Consider the following 18,922-nt stretch of genomic DNA (forward strand, 5'->3'; position numbering starts at 1 on the left):
GATTGCAGCCAGCTAGCAGACTGGCCGGCAGGGATCACTTGTGGAGTCATTTCAGCAGACAACGTTAAAGCACAGACATGGCTCATGGATCGGATATCTCCGCAGGTTGGATCGGGAAATTCCGATCCGTGAATTATGCTGGTATCAGTCCCGATACCAATACTGGATCGGATCGGCCAAATCCCTATTGGATAGCTTAACCTATTTATTAATCTAAACATTGTTTTAATGTAATCATATGAGGAACAATCTTAAAAGGACTGCTCACAATCAAAGACCCCAAGCTGTGTTCATGGGTCATGAGTAGACTTCGCTGGGTCACATGCTGAAAAGAGTGGGGACAACTGCAACCAATTTAAATTGTCAAGGGTTAAGGATTGGATCGATGACATATTAATCGTTTCAAGTCCTTTTTCAAACATAAATTGCAAAACTCATTTATGTCCAGCTTCTCAGTTAGTAATTTGCTGCCTTTTATTTGTGTTATGTGATAGTAAACAAACTCTATATCTATCTATATAAAACAAGCAATGGAATTATTTATATAAATTGTTACAAGCCGTGTAGAGGGCCCTTGTGTAGTTTTGCATATTCCTATAAGCTGTAGTTACTGTAATTTGATTTATTTGACTCAGTTTAATCCAGTTTGGCTATATTCTAAAACAAGAGTTGGTTGAAACTGGTGGATTCTTTGGACGTCTGGGAAAATACTGAAACAGAAATGAGCAGTCTGCTTCGTGGAAGTGAGAAGGCTCAAATCGAGCAGAGGGAAGGAGGTGTGAAGTCATGACGGGCTGCTGCTTTGTTTTTCTTCAGCAGTGAGGTGACAGCTGGCTTTAGACACCTCTTGTCACATTTTCTACAGGCTAAATAAATGTATAAAGTGTGAATTCATCCTTTAAAAAGTGTTTAAAGATGCACAATATTTGTATTTTGTTTATCTATTTATTTATTTTCACAAATAATTTTCTTAATTCTTCATTAGTCACTTCTAACATTCAAAATGAGTGATAAACACTCAAAGCCAGCACATTTCAACACATAAGTCACAAAATTCGGGGCACTAGTTTATTTTATTAGTACAAATGAAATAAGGCAAGAAAGTTCAGAGGCACTGTGGCAAAAGTATTTATTTAATACTCAGTGTAAAGCTCAGCTAGGGTTGCTAGCAGAGTAGCAAACTCAGTGAAATCAACAACACCATCACCGTCGTCATCCAGCTCGCTGAAGAAATCGTCCAGTGCAGCTCTGTCTCTGTGCTAAAAAAAGAATAAAACAGTATGAGTTGTAAGAAGATTGTAAAACATCAAATAGACAAAGAGGCAGCTCCCTGTCGTAATAGTGCTGTAGCTTTTCTACTTACTCCTGTTCCAGGGAACTCGGTTCGGAACAGTTTAGTGAGTTCTGACTTGGTCAAAGTGTCTTTGTCTCCATCTCTTTTAGCGTACTTCTCAAAGGTATCCCTAAGGAGAACCATTGCGTGCACGATGTCTGACATGGTGGCTGGAATAAGAAAATATTGTTGACTATACATGATCTTATGCCAGATAATGCTACATATTAGGTATTAATTATTGTAAATGCTGTATTTTAAAAAGAATTTAAAAACAAATTTCCACTTACCGAATATGGAAAAAAGGTGCAAATGTTGAGAGAGTGGAAGAGAGGATTTTAATGAAGAAAGCATTGACACAAAGCTTTTTAAATAGAGGTCGACACACCTTATTTAAAAGCCCCCACCCCTCTTTCTGTATTTTTTCTTATTTCTGTCTTTATTCCCTCCAGTAAAACTTAAATGTCACAATGACAATGTTTGAATGTTGACTTTCCTGCTTTCCCGCCCATATAAGCAACTTTTCATATTAAGCAGTTTGAGAAACACTACAAGTAAATATTTGCACGCCTGCATGTAAATATACTTATAAGGATGGTCCTGCAAACAGATGACATGACATGTGAGTGGAAGGCAGATCAGTAACTCTGACAGGCATACCACAGATAATGACACATAATGCAGTAATATTATTAACATTAATATTATACAGCATAAACACAGCTCAGTCGGACCATATTGTTATAAGAACTATACCTGACTACAATTCATGGTACTGTAATTGTTATTATTTTGGGTGGGAGCTTGTTACACCACTGCTTTTATCTTACAGCTGTAGTTTCAAGCTTATTTGCAGATAAAGCTTTTAAACCAAAATAAGTTTTGCAGTGCATGAGATTAAAGTGAGTATACATTTGCAAGATAGAGCAATTTCGTCACATCACATTGTTAAGTCAGGCTTTGTTGATTTAAAGTTGTGTTACTAAATTAAGTAACTAAAGATGATGCTGCCATCCATTTACAAAGCTAATAAGTAGTGTGTTTTTACCTAATCTTGAAGCCCTGTCTTCAAAGAAAATCTAGTTTTGGCTTGAATGTTATTCACACGTTCCTAAATAAGCTGTATTAACTGTAATAAAATTATATCGGCTATTTCAAATGAATCCAGTTATATTCCAGAATAGGAGTTGATTTTAACTTGTTGGCTTCTGGGCATTTGGGGAATCAATTAAGCTGCCTCGAGAAGGAAGTGACAGGGCTCTAAAAGATCGCAGAGGGAAGTAGGTCGGGGGTGATTAGGTGTTCCCTAACAGGTTAGGCCAGCCATGGTTACTGTTTTTTCCTTGAGCTATGAGGCTTTGGAAACCTATTTGTAGTTTTTGTTTTGGATCCATCTCACATTAAAGTGTTCAACAGGCTAACTTAATGCATAAAATAAGTCCTTCTTCTCCTTTATGAACCTTTGGCAAATGTTGTTCATCACCTTTGTTTAATAGGCTCATTTGATTCCAGCTCCAAGACCACAGGGAAATAAATGACATGGAAAAATCAAAACACAAGAAGCATTGGAAAGGCTGTATAAAGCATTTACAGTGGATAACCTGTAGTTCATACTGGTATGTGAACACAGCACACACACACACACACACACACACACACACACACACACACACACACACACACACACACATAAATCCTTACCAACATGCACCTGACAATATCGTTTTTTTGAGATTTAATAAGCTGCTTATTGGTTTGCAGATGTATTTTATACATACTTTAATAACCAGTGTGTAGAATTTAACGACCCCTAGTGGTCAAGTTGCACATTGCAAATAACCCAACACCACTGGTGTCAGTATTTGACAACCTGGGAATGAGAACAGGCTGTAAAGTCTGAAGGAGATACTATGGTGGTTACGAAAAAGGCAGAAGGCCCTATTTACAGCCAGTGTTTGGTCTGTCCATTCCAGACTACTGTAGAAACATGGTGGTTCAATGTGGCGGACTCCATTAAAAGGCAACCCACAGCATCTGTAGATTAAATGATTCATTCTGAGGTAATGAAAACACACCAATTCCCATATTCAAGTTATTATACACAAATGACAACAAGAATAGTATATTCCGTTTTTGCCAATAGATTCTCCTAAATGTTAGACAGTGGACCTTTAAGCCAGTCTAGTTGTAAGCTTTTTATGGAACACATTTTAGATATGAAGCTGTTTGCATCTCCCTCAGTCTTACTCCCTCTTTTGTGTGTACATTATCCAAACTGTGACATAACAGTGAATGTTTAACTAAGAGATGGGTGCCAGAATGATGAACATGTTATTTGTGAACATGTTATGTAAAAAGGCTGAAAGGAGGATTTTAAAGGCATTTCTGCCTCGATGTGCAGTGGAAAATGCTGAGTTTGCATAATATTGTATTTCGTTTATGAACACACACAAAACAGTTATGATATAAAAATGCAGCAACATTTATTTTTTATTTCTTTATTAGTCACTTCTGACATTCGTAATTAGTAATAAACATTTACGGCCAGCACATTTCGAGTCAATCAAGCCAACATACCCATCGCTGATTATTGTTTGTGTTTTCCCAAGTTTTCCTTCTGAGAACATCTGATACTGACATGTATATTTTATAGATTTGGCTGTACTGGCGGACGTTGGGGCACTAGGTTTTTTTATTCAGTACAAATTAAATAAGGCAAGAAAGTTCAGAGGCACTGTGGCGAAAGTATTTATTTAATACTCAGTGTAAAGCTCAGCTAGGGTTGCTAGCAAAGTAACAAACTCAGTGAAATCAACAACACCATCCCCGTTGCTATCCAGCTCACTGAAGAAATCGTCCAGTGCAGCTTCGTCTCTGTGCTAAAAAAAGAATAAAACAGTATGAGTTGTAAGTAGATTGTAAAACATCAAATAGACAAAGAGGCAGCTCACTGTGGTAATAGTGCTGTAGCTTTTCTACTTACTCCTGTTCCAGGGAACTCGGTTCGGAACAGTTTAGTGAGTTCTGACTTGGTCAAAGTGTCTTTGTCTCCATCTCTTTTAGCGTACCTCTCAAAGGTATCCCTAAGGAGAACCATTGCGTGCACGATGTCTGACATGGTGGCTGGAATAAGAAAATATTGTTGACTATATAGTTCAGTGTTTGTTGATTTACTCATTTTACACAACTGTAGTAATGCTTCATGCTACATCTAAACACATGGTTTCGAACACTGCAGCTTATTTCGTTTTCAAGTCTTTCTCTCTTGTTGCCCCTCAGGGGTAAATACTAAATTCATAGTGACCATTGGTTTTAAAGAAGAGACATGATCAAATATTGGTGGTGCAACTGAGAAACAAATTGGTAGTTTGGTGTGGCAGGAAAGTCTGTATTTATTAAAACAATTCTGCATCTGAACGCTCCTTGCCTACTGTTTGTTTCTTCTAATGTATTTGGCTTCATGATATCACACACTGTCCACACTCACTAATTTACAGTTCCTCTCTGTTTTCCCACCCACTAAGTAAACATCTTTTCATTCATTTTATGGGGTTTTCTCCCTGAAATTCTTAATTTACTGAATTTTCACCAATATTATGATTTTTGTCTTATAATATCCAGTTATCTATCATAATTTTCAAATTGTAATTATTATAATCTCACCATAGATCGACATGTCCATTCTATTCAGATGCACACAATACACAAACCACATCTAGAAGCTCATTCATGCATCTCAATGATCTCATGCCAGATAATGCTACATATTAGGTATTAACTATTGCAAATGTAAAATGCTGTATTTTAAAAAGGATTTAAGACCAAATTTCTACTTACCGAATATGGATAAAAAGGTGCAAATGTTGAGAGAGTGGAAGAGAGGATTTTAATGAAGAGAGCATTGACACAAAGCTTTTTAAATAGAGGTTGACACACTTCATTTAAAAGCCCCCACCCCTCTTTCTGTCTTTATTCTTATTTCTGTGTTTCCTCCCTCCAGTAAAACGTAAATGTCGCAATGACAATGTTGGAATGTTGACTTTCCTGCTTTCCCTCCTATTCAAGCTGATTTTCATATCTAGCAGTTTGAGAAATTTATAAATAATTCTTTGTACCACAATTAGGGCACTGTTATTCTTATTATTTTTGTTGGAAATATAGTTTTTTACACCACTGCTTTTATCTTGCAGTTGTAGTTACTAGTTTATTTGCAGACAAAGATTTTAAACCAAAAGAAATGTTGCAGTGCGGGGTCGGGGGGTCATTAGGTGTTGCCTAACAGGTTAGACCGGCCATGGTTCCTGTTTTGTCCTTCTTGAGCTATGACGCTTTGGGCTCCTGTTTTTAGTTTGTGTTTTGGATCCACCTCTTATTCAAGTTTTCTAAAGGCTTAATTGGTGCATAGAATAAGTCTTTCTTCACCTTTAAGAACATTTAGCAAATAGTGTTCATCACCTTTGTTTATGAGGCTAATTGAGTCCCACCCCAAGACCACAGGGAAATAAATGACATTAAAACGTCAGAGTGAAAAAAAAAAATCACAAGAGGGCAGCATTGGAAAGGCTGTATGAAGCATCTACAGTGAATAACCGGTAGCACGTACTGGTATGTGAACACAGCACACACACACACATAAATCCTTACCAACATGCACCTGACAATTATTTTAAGATATATCTGTTTTTAGAGATGGAATAAACTGCTTATTGGTTTGCAGATGTATACATACTTTAAGGACCAGTGTGTAGAATTTAGTGACCCATAGTGGTCAAGTTGCACATTGCAAATAACCCAACACCACTGGTGTCAGTATTTGACAACCTGGGAATGAGAGCAGGCTGTAGGAGAAACTATTATGGTTACGAAAAAGGCGGAAGGCCCTATTTACAGCCAGTGTTTGGTCTGTCCATTCCAGACTACTGTAGAAACATGGTGGTTCAATGTGGCGGACTCCATTAAAAGGCAACCCACAGCATCTGTAGATTAAATGATTCATTCTGAGGTAATGAAAACACACCAATTCCCATATTCAAGTTATTATACACAAATGACAACAAGAATAGTTTATTCCGTTTTTGCCAATAGATTCTCCTAAATGTTACACAGTGGACCTTTAAGCCAGTCTAGTTGTAAGCTTTTTATGGAACACATTTTAGATATGAAGCTGTTTGCATCTCCCTCAGTCTTACTCCCTCTTTTGTGTGTACATTATCCAAACTGTGACATAACAGTGAATGTTTAACTAAGAGATGGGTGCCAGAATGATGAACATGTTATTTGTGAACATGTTATGTAAAAAGGCTGAAAGGAGGATTTTAAAGGCATTTCTGCCTCGATGTGCAGTGGAAAATGCTGAGTTTGCATAATATTGTATTTCGTTTATGAACACATACAAAACAGTTATGATATAAAAATGCAGCAACATTTATTTTTTATTTCTTTATTAGTCACTTCTGACATTCGTAATTAGTAATAAACATTTACGGCCAGCACATTTCGAGTCAATCAAGCCAACATACCCATCGCTGATTATTGTGTGTGTTTTCCCAAGTTTTCCTTCTGAGAACATCTGATACTGACATGTATATTTTATAGATTTGGCTGTACTGGCGGACGTTGGGGCAGTAGGTTTTTTTATTCAGTACAAATTAAATAAGGCAAGAAAGTTCAGAGGCACTGTGGCAAAAGTATTTATTTAATACTCAGTGTAAAGCTCAGCTAGGGTTGCTAGCAAAGTAACAAACTCAGTGAAATCAACAACACCATCCTCGTCGTCATCCAACGCACTGAAGAAGTCGTCCAGTGCAGCTTTGTCTCTGTGCTAAAAAAAGAATATAACAGTATGAGTAGTAAGTAGATTGTAAAACATCAAATAGACAAAGAGGCAGCTCACTGTGGTAAAAGTGCTGTAGCTTTTCTACTTACTCCTGTTCCAGGGAACTCGGTTCGGAACAGTTTAGTGAGTTCTGACTTGGTCAAAGTGTCTTTGTCGCCATCTCTTTTAGCGTACCTCTCAAAGGTATCCCTAAGGAGAACCATTGCGTGCACAATGTCTGACATGGTGGCTGGAATAAGAAAATATTGTTGACTATATAGTTCAGTGTTTGTTGATTTATTCATTTTACACAACTGTAGTAATGCTTCATGCTACATCTAAACACATGGTTTGAACACTGCAGCTTATTTCGTTTTCAAGTCTTTCTCTCTTGTTGCCTTGGTATCCCTTCTCTGTCCCTCAGGGGTAAATACTAAATTCATAGTGACCATTGGTTTTAAAGAAGAGACATGATCAAATATTGGTGGTGCAACTGAGAAACAAATTGGTAGTTTGGTGTGGCAGGAAAGTCTGTATTTATTAAAACAATTCAGCATCTGAACGCTCCTTGCCTACTGTTTGTTTCTTCTCAATGTATTTGGCTTCATGATATCACACACTGTCCACACTCACTAATTTACAGTTCCTCTCAGTTTTCCCACCCACTAAATAATCATCTTTTTAAAAAACTTTTCTTTTCTTTTATCGGGTTTCCCCATGAAAACCTTCGTAACCTTAATTTACAAAATTTTCACCAATATCATCATTTTTGTCTTATAATATCCACTTATCTATCAAAATTTTCAAATTGTAATTATTAGAATCTCACCATAGATTGACATGTTAATTCTATTCAGATGCAGCACACCACACAATACACAAACCACATCTAGAAGCTCATTCATGCATCTCAATGATCTTATGCCAGATAATGCTACATGTTAGGTATTAATTATTGCAAATGTAAAATGCTGTATTTTAAAAAGGATTCACAAACAAATTTCTACTTACCGAATATGGATATAAACGTCCAATGTTGAGAGAGTGGAAGAGAGGATTTTAATGAAAAGAGCATTGACACAAAGCTTTTTAAATAGAGGTCGACACACCTTATTTAAAAGCCCCCACCCCTCTTTCTGTATTTTTTCTTATTTTTGTCTTTATTCCCTCCAGTAAAACTTAAATGTCACCATGACAATGTTTGAATGTTGACTTTCCTGCTTTCCCGCCCATATAAGCAACTTTTAATATCTAGCAGTTTGACAAAAACTACAAGTAAATATTTGCACACCTGCATGTAAATATACTTATAAGGATGGTCCTGCAAACAGATGACATGACATGTGAGTGGAAGGCAGATCAGTAACTCTGACAGGCATACCACAGATAATGACACATAATGCAGTAATATTATTAACATTAATATTATACAGCATAAACACAGCTCAGTCGGACCATATTGTTATAAGAACTATACCTGACTACAATTCATGGTACTGTAATTGTTATTATTTTGGGTGGGAGCTTGTTACACCACTGCTTTTATCTTACAGCTGTAGTTTCAAGCTTATTTGCAGATAAAGCTTTTAAACCAAAATAAGTTTTGCAGTGCATGAGATTAAAATGAATATACATTTGCAAGATAGAGCAATTTCGTCACATCACATTGTTAAGTCAGGCTTTGTTGATTTAAAGTTGTGTTACTAAATTAAGTAACTAAAGATGATGCTGCCATCCATTTACAAAGCTAATAAGTAGTGTGTTTTTACCTAATCTTGAAGCCCTGTCTTCAAAGAAAATCTAGTTTTTGCTTGAATGTCATTCACATGTTCCTGAATAAGCTGTATTAACAGTAATTACATTTATATTAGCTATTTCAAATAAACCCAGTTATATTCCAGAATAGGAGTTGATTTTAACTTGTTGGCTTCTGGGCATTTGGGGAATCAATTAAGCTGCCTTGAGAAGGAAGTGACAGGGCTCAAAAAGATTGCAGAGGGAAGTAGGTCGGGCGTGATTAGGTGTTCCCTAACAGGTTAGGCCAGCCATGGTTCCTGTTTTTTTCCTTGAGCTATGAGGCTTTGGAAACCTCTTTGTAGTTTCTGTTTTGGATTTACCTCTCATTAAAGTGTTCAACAGGCTAACTTAATGCATAAAATAAGTCCTTCTTTTCCTTTATGAACCTTTGGCAAATGTTGTTCATCACCTTTGTTTAATAGGCTCATTTGATTCCAGCTCCAAGACCACAGGGAAATAAATGACATGGAAAAATCAAAACACAAGAAGCATTGGAAAGGCTGTATAAAGCATATACAGTGGATAACCTGTAGTACATACTGGTATGTGAACACAGCACACACACACACACACACACACACACACACATACACACACACACACACACACACACACACACACACACACACACACACATAAATCCTTACCAACATGCACCTGACAATAACGTTTTTTTGAGATGGAATAAACTGCTTATTGGTTTGCAGATGTATTTTATACATACTTTAATAACTAGTGTGTAGAATTTACCGACCCCTAGTGGTCAAGTTGCACATTGCAAATAACCCAACACCACTGGTGTCAGTATTTGACAACCTGGGAATGAGAACAGGCTGTAAAGTCTGTAGGAGAAAGTATGGTGGTTACGAAAAAGGCGGAAGGCCCTATTTACAGCCAGTGTTTGGTCTGTCCATTCCAGACTACTGTAGAAACATGGTGGTTCAATGTGGCGGACTCCATTAAAAGGCAACCCACAGCATCTGTAGATTAAATGATTCATTCTGAGGTAATGAAAACACACCAATTCCCATATTCAAGTTATTATACACAAATGACAACAAGAATAGTATATTCCGTTTTTGCCAATAGATTCTCCTAAATGTTAGACAGTGGACCTTTAAGCCAGTCTAGTTGTAAGCTTTTTATGGAACACATTTTAGATATGAAGCTGTTTGCATCTCCCTCAGTGTTACTCCCTCTTCTGTGTGTACATTATCCAAACTGTGACATAACAGTGAATGTTTAACTAAGAGATGGGTGCCAGAATGATGAACATGTTATTTGTGAACATGTTATGTAAAAAGGCTGAAAGGAGGATTTTAAAGGCATTTCTGCCTCGATGTGCAGTGGAAAATGCTGAGTTTGCATAATATTGTATTTTCGTTTATGAACACATACAAAACAGTTATGATATAAAAATGCAGCAACATTTATTTTTTATTTCTTTATTAGTCACTTCTGACATTCGTAATTAGTAATAAACATTTACGGCCAGCACATTTCGAGTCAATCAAGCCAACATACCCATCGCTGATTATTGTGTGTGTTTTCCCAAGTTTTCCTTCTGAGAACATCTGATACTGACATGTATATTTTATAGATTTGGCTTTTATTCAGTACAAATGAAATAAGGCAAGAAAGTTCAGAGGCACTGTGGCAAAAGTATTTATTTAATACTCAGTGTAAAGCTCAGCTAGGGTTGCTAGCAAAGTAACAAACTCAGTGAAATCAACAACACCATCCCCGTTGCTATCCAGCTCACTGAAGAAATCGTCCAGTGCAGCTTCGTCTCTGTGCTAAAAAAAGAATAAAACAGTATGAGTAGTAAGTAGATTGTAAAACATCAAATAGACAAAGAGGCAGCTCACTGTGGTAAAAGTGCTGTAGCTTTTCTACTTACTCCTGTTCCAGGGAACTCGGTTCGGAACAGTTTAGTGAGTTCTGACTTGGTCAAAGTGTCTTTGTCTCCATCTCTTTTAGCGTACCTCTCAAAGGTATCCCTAAGGAGAACCATTGCATGCACGATGTCTGACATGGTAGCTGGAATAAGAAAATATTGTTGACTATATAGTTCAGTGTTTGTTGATTTACTCATTTTACACAACTGTAGTAATGCTTCATGCTACATCTAAACACATGGTTTGAACACTGCAGCTTATTTCGTTTTCAAGTCTTTCTCTCTTGTTTTCTTGTTATCCCTTCTCTGTCCCTCAGGGGTAAATACTAAATTCATAGTGACCATTGGTTTTAAAGAAGAGACATGATCAAATATTGGTGGTGCAACTGAGAAACAAATTGGTAGTTTGGTGTGGCAGGAAAGTCTGTATTTATTAAAACAATTCTGCATCTGAACGCTCCTTGCCTACTCTTTGTTTCTTCTAATGTATTTGGCTTCATGATATCACACACTGTCCACACTCACTAATTTACAGTTCCTCTCTGTTTTCCCACCCACTAAATAATCATCTTTTCATTCATTTTATATGGTTTTCTCCCTGAAATTCTTAATTTACTGAATTTTCACCAATATCATGATTTTTGTCTTATAATATCCATCTATCATAATTTTCAAATTGTAATTATTATAATCTCACCATAGATTGACATGTTAATTCTATTCAGATGCAGCGCACCACACAATACACAAACCACATCTAGAAGCTCATTCATGCATCTCAATGATCTTATGCCAGATAATGCTACATGTTAGGTATTAACTATTTCAAATGTAAAATGCTGTATTTTAAAAAGGATTTACAACCAAATTTCTACTTACCGAATATGGATAAAAAGGTGCAAATGTTGAGAGAGTGGAAGAGAGGATTTTAATGAAGAGAGCATTGACACAAAGCTTTTTAAATAGAGGTTGACACACTTCATTTAAAAGCCCCCACCCCTCTTTCTGTCTTTTTTCTTATTTCTGTGTTTCCTCCCTCCAGTAAAACGTAAATGTCGCAATGACAATGTTGGAATGTTGACTTTCCTGCTTTCCCTCCTATTCAAGCTAATTTTCATATCTAGCAGTTTGAGAAATTTATAAATAATTCTTTGTACTACAATTAGGGCACTGTTATTCTTATTATTTTTGTTGGAAATATAGTTTTTTACACCACTGCTTTTATCTTGCAGCTGTAGTTACTAGTTTATTTGCAGACAAAGATTTTAAACCAAAAGAAATGTTGCAGTGCGGGGTCGGGGGGTCATTAGGTGTTGCCTAACAGGTTAGACCGGCCATGGTTCCTGTTTTGTCCTTCTTGAGCTATGACGCTTTGGGCTCCTGTTTTTAGTTTGTGTTTTGGATCCACCTCTTATTCAAGTTTTCTAAAGGCTTAATTGGTGCATAGAATAAGTCTTTCTTCACCTTTAAGAACATTTAGCAAATAGTGTTCATCACCTTTGTTTATGAGGCTAATTGAGTCCCGCCCCAAGACCACAGGGAAATAAATGACATTACAACGTCAGAGTGAAAAAAAAAAACACAAGAGGGCAGCATTGGAAAGGCTGTATAAAGCATCTACAGTGGATAACCGGCAGTACGTACTGGTATGTGAACACAGCACACACACACACACACACACACACACATATAAATCCTTACCAACATGCACCTGACGATTATTTTAAGATATATCTGTTTTTGGAGATGGAATAAACTGCTTATTGGTTTGCAGATGTATACATACTTTAAAGACCAGTGTGTAGAATTTAGTGACCCATAGTGGTCAAGTTGCACATTGCAAATAACCCAACACCACTGGTGTCAGTATTTGACAACCTGGGAATGAGAGCAGGCTGTAGGAGAAACTATTATGGTTACGAAAAAGGCGGAAGGCCCTATTTACAGCCAGTGTTTGGTCTGTCCATTCCAGACTACTGTAGAAACATGGTGGTTCAATGTGGCGGACTCCATTAAAAGGCAACCCACAGCATCTGTAGATTAAATGATTCATTCTGAGGTAATGAAAACACACCAATTCCCATATTCAAGTTATTATACACAAATGACAACAAGAATAGTATATTCCGTTTTTGCCAATAGATTCTCCTAAATGTTAGACAGTGGACCTTTAAGCCAGTCTAGTTGTAAGCTTTTTATGGAACACATTTTAGATATGAAGCTGTTTGCATCTCCCTCAGTGTTACTTCCTGTTCTGTGTGTACATTATCCAAACTGTGACATAACAGTGAATGTTTAACTAAGAGATGGGTGCCAGAATGATGAACATGTTATTTGTGAACATGTTATGTAAAAAGGCTGAAAGGAGGATTTTAAAGGCATTTCTGCCTCGATGTGCAGTGGAAAATGCTGAGTTTGCATAATATTGTATTTCGTTTATGAACACACACAAAACAGTTATGATATAAAAATGCAGCAACATTAATTTTTATTTCTTTATTAGTCACTTCTGACATTCGTAATTAGTAATAAACATTTACGGCCAGCACAGTTCGAGTTAATCAAGCCAACATACCCATCGCTGATTATTGTGTGTGTTTTCCCAAGTTTTCCTTCTGAGAACATCTGATACTGACATGTATATTTTATAGATTTGGCTGTACTGGCGGACGTTGGGGCAGTAGGTTTTTTTATTCAGTACAAATGAAATAAGGCAAGAAAGTTCAGAGGCACTGTGGCAAAAGTATTTATTTAATACTCAGTGTAAAGCTCAGCTAGGGTTGCTAGCAAAGTAACAAACTCAGTGAAATCAACAACACCATCCCCGTTGCTATCCAGCTCACTGAAGAAATCGTCCAGTGCAGCTTTGTCTCTGTGCTAAAAAAAGAATAAAACAGTATGAGTTGTAAGTAGATTGTAAAACATCAAATAGACAAAGAGGCAGCTCCCTGTGGTAATAGTGTTGTAGCTTTTCTACTTACTCCTGTTCCAGGGAACTCGGTTCGGAACAGTTTAGTGAGTTCTGACTTGGTCAAAGTGTCTTTGCCTCCATCTCTTTTAGCGTACCTCTCAAAGGTATCCCTAAGGAGAACCATTGCGTGCACGATGTCTGACATGGTGGCTGGAATAAGAAAATATTGTTGACTATATAGTTCAGTGTTTGTTGATTTACTCATTTTACACAACTGTAGTAATGCTTCATGCTACATCTAAACACATGGTTTGAACACTGCAGCTTATTTCGTTTTCAAGTCTTTCTCTCTTGTTTTCTTGGTATCCCTTCTCTGTCCCTCAGGGGTAAATACTAAATTCATAGTGACCATTGGTTTTAAAGAAGAGACATGATCAAATATTGGTGGTGCAACTGAGAAACAAATTGGTAGTTTGGTGTGGCAGGAAAGTCTGTATTTATTAAAACAATTCAGCATCTGAACGCTCCTTGCCTACTGTTTGTTTCTTCTAATGTATTTGGCTTCATGATATCACACACTGTCCACACTCACTAATTTACAGTTCCTCTCAGTTTTCCCACCCACTAAATAATCATCTTTTTAAAAAACTTTTCTTTTCTTTTATCGAGTTTTCCCCATGAAAACCTTCGTAACCTTAATTTACAAAATTTTCACCAATATCATCATTTTTGTCTTATAATATCCACTTATCTATCAAAATTTTCAAATTGTAATTATTAGAATCTCACCATAGATTGACATGTTAATTCTATTCAGATGCAGCACACCACACAATACACAAACCACATCTAGAAGCTCATTCATAAATATCAATGATCTTATGCCAGATAATGCTACATATTAGGTATTAATTATTGCAAATGTAAAATGCTGTATTTTAAAAAGGATTTACAAACAAATTTCTACTTACCGAATATGGATATAAACGTCCAATGTTGAGAGAGTGGAAGAGAGGATTTTAATGAAAAGAGCATTGACACAAAGCTTTTTAAATAGAGGTCGACACACCTTATTTAAAAGCCCCCACCCCTCTTTCTGTATTTTTTCTTATTTTTGTCTTTATTCCCTCCAGTAAAACTTAAATGTCACCATGACAATGTTTGAATGTTGACTTTCCTGCTTTCCCGCACATATAAGCAACTTTTAATATCTAGCAGTTTGACAAAAACTACAAGTAAATATTTGCACACCTGCATGTAAATATACTTATAAGGATGGTCCTGCAAACAGATGACATGACATGTGAGTGGAAGGCCGATCAGTAACTCTGACAGGCATACCACAGATAATGACACATAATGCGTTAATATTATTAACATTAATATTATGCAGCATATACACAGCTCAGTTGGACCATATTGTTATAAGAACTATACCTGACTACAATTCATGGTACTGTAATTGTTATTATTTTGGATGGGAGCTTTTTACACCACTGCTTTTATCTTACAGCTGTAGTTTCAAGCTTATTTGCAGATAAAGCTTTTAAACCAAAATAAGTTTTGCAGTGCATGAGATTAAAATGAATATACATTTGCAAGATAGAGCAATTTCGTCACATCACATTGTTAAGTCAGGCTTTGTTGATTTAAAGTTGTGTTACTAAATTAAGTAACTAAAGATGATGCTGCCATCCATTTACAAAGCTAATAAGTAGTGTGTTTTTACCTAATCTTGAAGCCCTGTCTTCAAAGAAAATCTAGTTTTTGCTTGAATGTCATTCACATGTTCCTGAATAAGCTGTATTAACAGTAATTACATTTATATCAGCTATTTCAAATAAACCCAGTTATATTCCAGAATAGGAGTTGATTTTAACTTGTTGGCTTCTGGGCATTTGGGGAATCAATTAAGCTGCCTCGAGAAGGAAGTGACAGGGCTCAAAAAGATTGCAGAGGGAAGTAGGTCGGGGGTGATTAGGTGTTCCCTAACAGGTTCGGCCAGCCATGGTTCCTGTTTTTTTCCTTGAGCTATGAGGCTTTGGAAACCTCTTTGTAGTTTCTGTTTTGGATTTACCTCTCATTAAAGTGTTCAACAGGCTAACTTAATGCATAAAATAAGTCCTTCTTCTCCTTTATGAACCTTTGGCAAATGTTGTTCATCACCTTTGTTTAATAGGCTCATTTGATTCCAGCTCCAAGACCACAGGGAAATAAATGACATGGAAAAATCAAAACACAAGAAGCATTGGAAAGGCTGTATAAAGCATATACAGTGGATAACCTGTAGTACATACTGGTATGTGAACACAGCACACACACACACACACACACACACACACACACACACACACACACACACACACACACACACATAAATCCTTACCAACATGCACCTGACAATAACGTTTTTTTGAGATGGAATAAACTGCTTATTGGTTTGCAGATGTATTTTTTACATACTTTAAGGACCAGTGTGTAGAATTTAGTGACCCATAGTGGTCAAGTTGCACATTGCAAATAACCCAACACCACTGGTGTCAGTATTTGACAACCTGGGAATAAGAGCAGGCTGTAGGAGAAACTATTATGGTTACGAAAAAGGCGGAAGGCCCTATTTACAGCCAGGGTTTGGTCTGTCCATTCCAGACTACTGTAGAAACATGGTGGTTCAATGTGGCGGACTCCATTAAAAGGCAACCCACAGCATCTGTAGATTAAATGATTCATTCTGAGGTAATGAAAACACACCAATTCCCATATTCAAGTTATTATACACAAATGACAACAAGAATAGTATATTCCGTTTTTGCCAATAGATTCTCCTAAATGTTAGACAGTGGACCTTTAAGCCAGTCTAGTTGTAAGCTTTTTATGGAACACATTTTAGATATGAAGCTGTTTGCATCTCCCTCAGTCTTACTCCCTCTTTTGTGTGTACATTATCCAAACTGTGACATAACAGTGAATGTTTAACTAAGAGATGGGTGCCAGAATGATGAACATGTTATTTGTGAACATGTTATGTAAAAAGGCTGAAAGGAGGATTTTAAAGGCATTTCTGCCTCGATGTGCAGTGGAAAATGCTGAGTTTGCATAATATTGTATTTCGTTTATGAACACACACAAAACAGTTATGATATAAAAATGCAGTAACATTTATTTTTTATTTCTTTATTAGTCACTTCTGACATTCGTAATTAGTAATAAACATTTACGGCCAGCACAGTTCGAGTCAATCAAGCCAACATACCCATCGCTGATTATTGTGTGTGTTTTCCCAAGTTTTCCTTCTGAGAACATCTGATACTGACATGTATATTTTATAGATTTGGCTGTACTGGCGGACGTTGGGGCACTCGTTTTTTTTATTCAGTACAAATGAAATAAGGCAAGAAAGTTCAGAGGCACTGTGGCAAAAGTATTTATTTAATACTCAGTGTAAAGCTCAGCGAGGGTTGCTAGCAAAGTAACAAACTCAGTGAAATCAACAACACCATCCCCGTTGCTATCCAGCTCACTGAAGAAATCGTCCAGTGCAGCTTCGTCTCTGTGCTAAAAAAAGAATAAAACAGTATGAGTAGTAAATAGATTGTAAAACATCAAATAGACAAAGAGGCAGCTCACTGTGGTAATAGTGCTGTAGCTTTTCTACTTACTCCTGTTCCAGGGAACTCGGTTCGGAACAGTTTAGTGAGTTCTGACTTGGTCAAAGTGTCTTTGTCGCCATCTCTTTTAGCGTACCTCTCAAAGGTATCCCTAAGGAGAACCATTGCTTGCACGATATCTGACATGGTGGCTGGAATAAGAAAATATTGTTGACTATATAGTTCAGTGTTTGTTGATATATTCATTTTACACAACTGTGATAATGCTTCATGCTACATCCAAACACAAGGATTGAACTCTGCAGCTAATTTCGTTTTCAAGTCTTTCTCTCTTGTTCCCTTGTTATCTCAAATTGGTAGTTTGGTGTGGCAGGAAAGTCTGTTTTTAATCAAACAATTCAGCATCTGAACGCTCCTTGCCTACTGTTTGTTTCTTCTAATGTATTTGGCTTCATGATATCACACACTTTTCACACTTACTAATTTACAGTTCCTCTCTGTTTTCCCACCCACTAAATAATCATCTTTTCATTCATTTTATGGGGTTTTCTCTCTGAAATTCTTAATTTACTGAATTTTCACCAATATTATGATTTTTGTCTTATAATATCCAGTTATCTATCATAATTTTCAAATTGTAATTATTATAATCTCACCATAGATTGACATGTTAATTCTATTCAGATGCAGTGCACCACACAATACACAAACTACATGTAGAAGCTCATTCTTGCATCTCAATGATCTCATGCCAGATAATGCTACATATTAGGTATTAACTATTGCAAATGTAAAATGCTGTGTTTTAAAAAGGATTTACGACCAAATTTCTACTTACCGAATATGGATAAAAAGGTGCAAATGTTGAGAGAGTGGAAGAGAGGATTTTAATGAAGAGAGCATTGACACAAAGCTTTTTAAATAGAGGTTGACACACCTTATTTAAAAGCCCCCACCCCTTTTTCTGTCTTTATTCTTATTTCTGTGTTTCCTCCCTCCAGTAAAACGTAAATGTCGCAATGACAATGTTGGAATGTTGACTTTCCTGCTTTCCCTCCTTTTCAAGCTAATTTTCATATCTAGCAGTTTGAGAAATTTATAAATAATTCTTTGTACTACAATTAGAGCACTGTTCTTATTCTTATTATTTTTGTTGGAAATGTAGCTTTCCACACCACTGCTTTTATCTTGCAGTTGTAGTTACTAGTTTATTTGCAGATAAAGATTTTAAACCAAAAGAAATGTTGCAGTGCGGGGTCGGGGGGTCATTAGGTGTTCCCTAACAGGTTAGACCAGCCATGGTTCCTGTTTTGTCCTTCTTGATCTATGATGCTTTGGGCTCTGGTTTGTGTTTTGGATCTACCTCTCAAGTTTTCTACAGGCTTAATTGGTGCATATAATAAGTCTTTCTTCACCTTTAAGAACATTTAGCAAATAGTGTTCATCACCTTTGTTTATGAGGCTAATTGAGTCCCGCCCCAAGACCACAGGGAAATAAATTACATGGAAATGTCAGAGTGAAAAATCAAAACACAAGAGGGCAGCATTGGAAAGGCTGTAT

General features: G+C 36.6%; 1 protein-coding gene and 2 long non-coding RNA genes across 28 annotated transcripts; 2 read left to right on the forward strand and 1 right to left on the reverse strand.

Annotated features, from left to right (window-relative positions):
- Positions 1-1,104: 1,104 nt before the first annotated feature.
- LOC127366679 (protein S100-G-like) lies at positions 1,105-18,312 on the reverse strand. 26 transcript variants are annotated; one of them, XR_007885359.1, is made up of 4 exons: positions 18,200-18,298; positions 13,909-13,963; positions 10,846-10,930; positions 10,587-10,741 (listed from the first exon to the last, which is right to left on the reverse strand). XR_007885359.1 is itself a non-coding variant. In XM_051405850.1 (4 exons), the coding sequence occupies exons 1-4, from the start codon at positions 14,786-14,788 to the stop codon at positions 10,616-10,618; spliced, it is 330 nt and encodes a 109-aa protein (XP_051261810.1). In that variant the 5' UTR covers positions 14,789-14,853; the 3' UTR covers positions 10,587-10,615. The 26 variants fall into 26 exon arrangements, 11 of the variants coding, with proteins under 11 accessions (XP_051261816.1, XP_051261815.1, XP_051261814.1 ...); XM_051405850.1 differs by lacking the exon at positions 18,200-18,298 and adding an exon at positions 14,725-14,853; XR_007885368.1 differs by lacking the exons at positions 10,587-10,741; positions 10,846-10,930; positions 13,909-13,963 and adding exons at positions 1,105-1,259; positions 17,413-17,552 and having other exon boundaries at positions 18,200-18,312.
- On the forward strand, positions 3,472-13,612 carry LOC127366682 (uncharacterized). The gene is made up of 2 exons (XR_007885371.1): positions 3,472-4,019; positions 13,527-13,612. It is a non-coding gene; the product is annotated as an uncharacterized LOC127366682 (long non-coding RNA).
- Positions 13,970-18,283, forward strand: LOC127366684 (uncharacterized). The gene is made up of 2 exons (XR_007885373.1): positions 13,970-14,658; positions 18,134-18,283. It is a non-coding gene; the product is annotated as an uncharacterized LOC127366684 (long non-coding RNA).
- Positions 18,313-18,922: the final 610 nt, after the last annotated feature.

The sequence above is a fragment of the Dicentrarchus labrax genome, unplaced genomic scaffold, assembly GCF_905237075.1.
Source record: "Dicentrarchus labrax unplaced genomic scaffold, dlabrax2021, whole genome shotgun sequence".
NCBI lineage: Eukaryota > Metazoa > Chordata > Actinopteri > Moronidae > Dicentrarchus > Dicentrarchus labrax.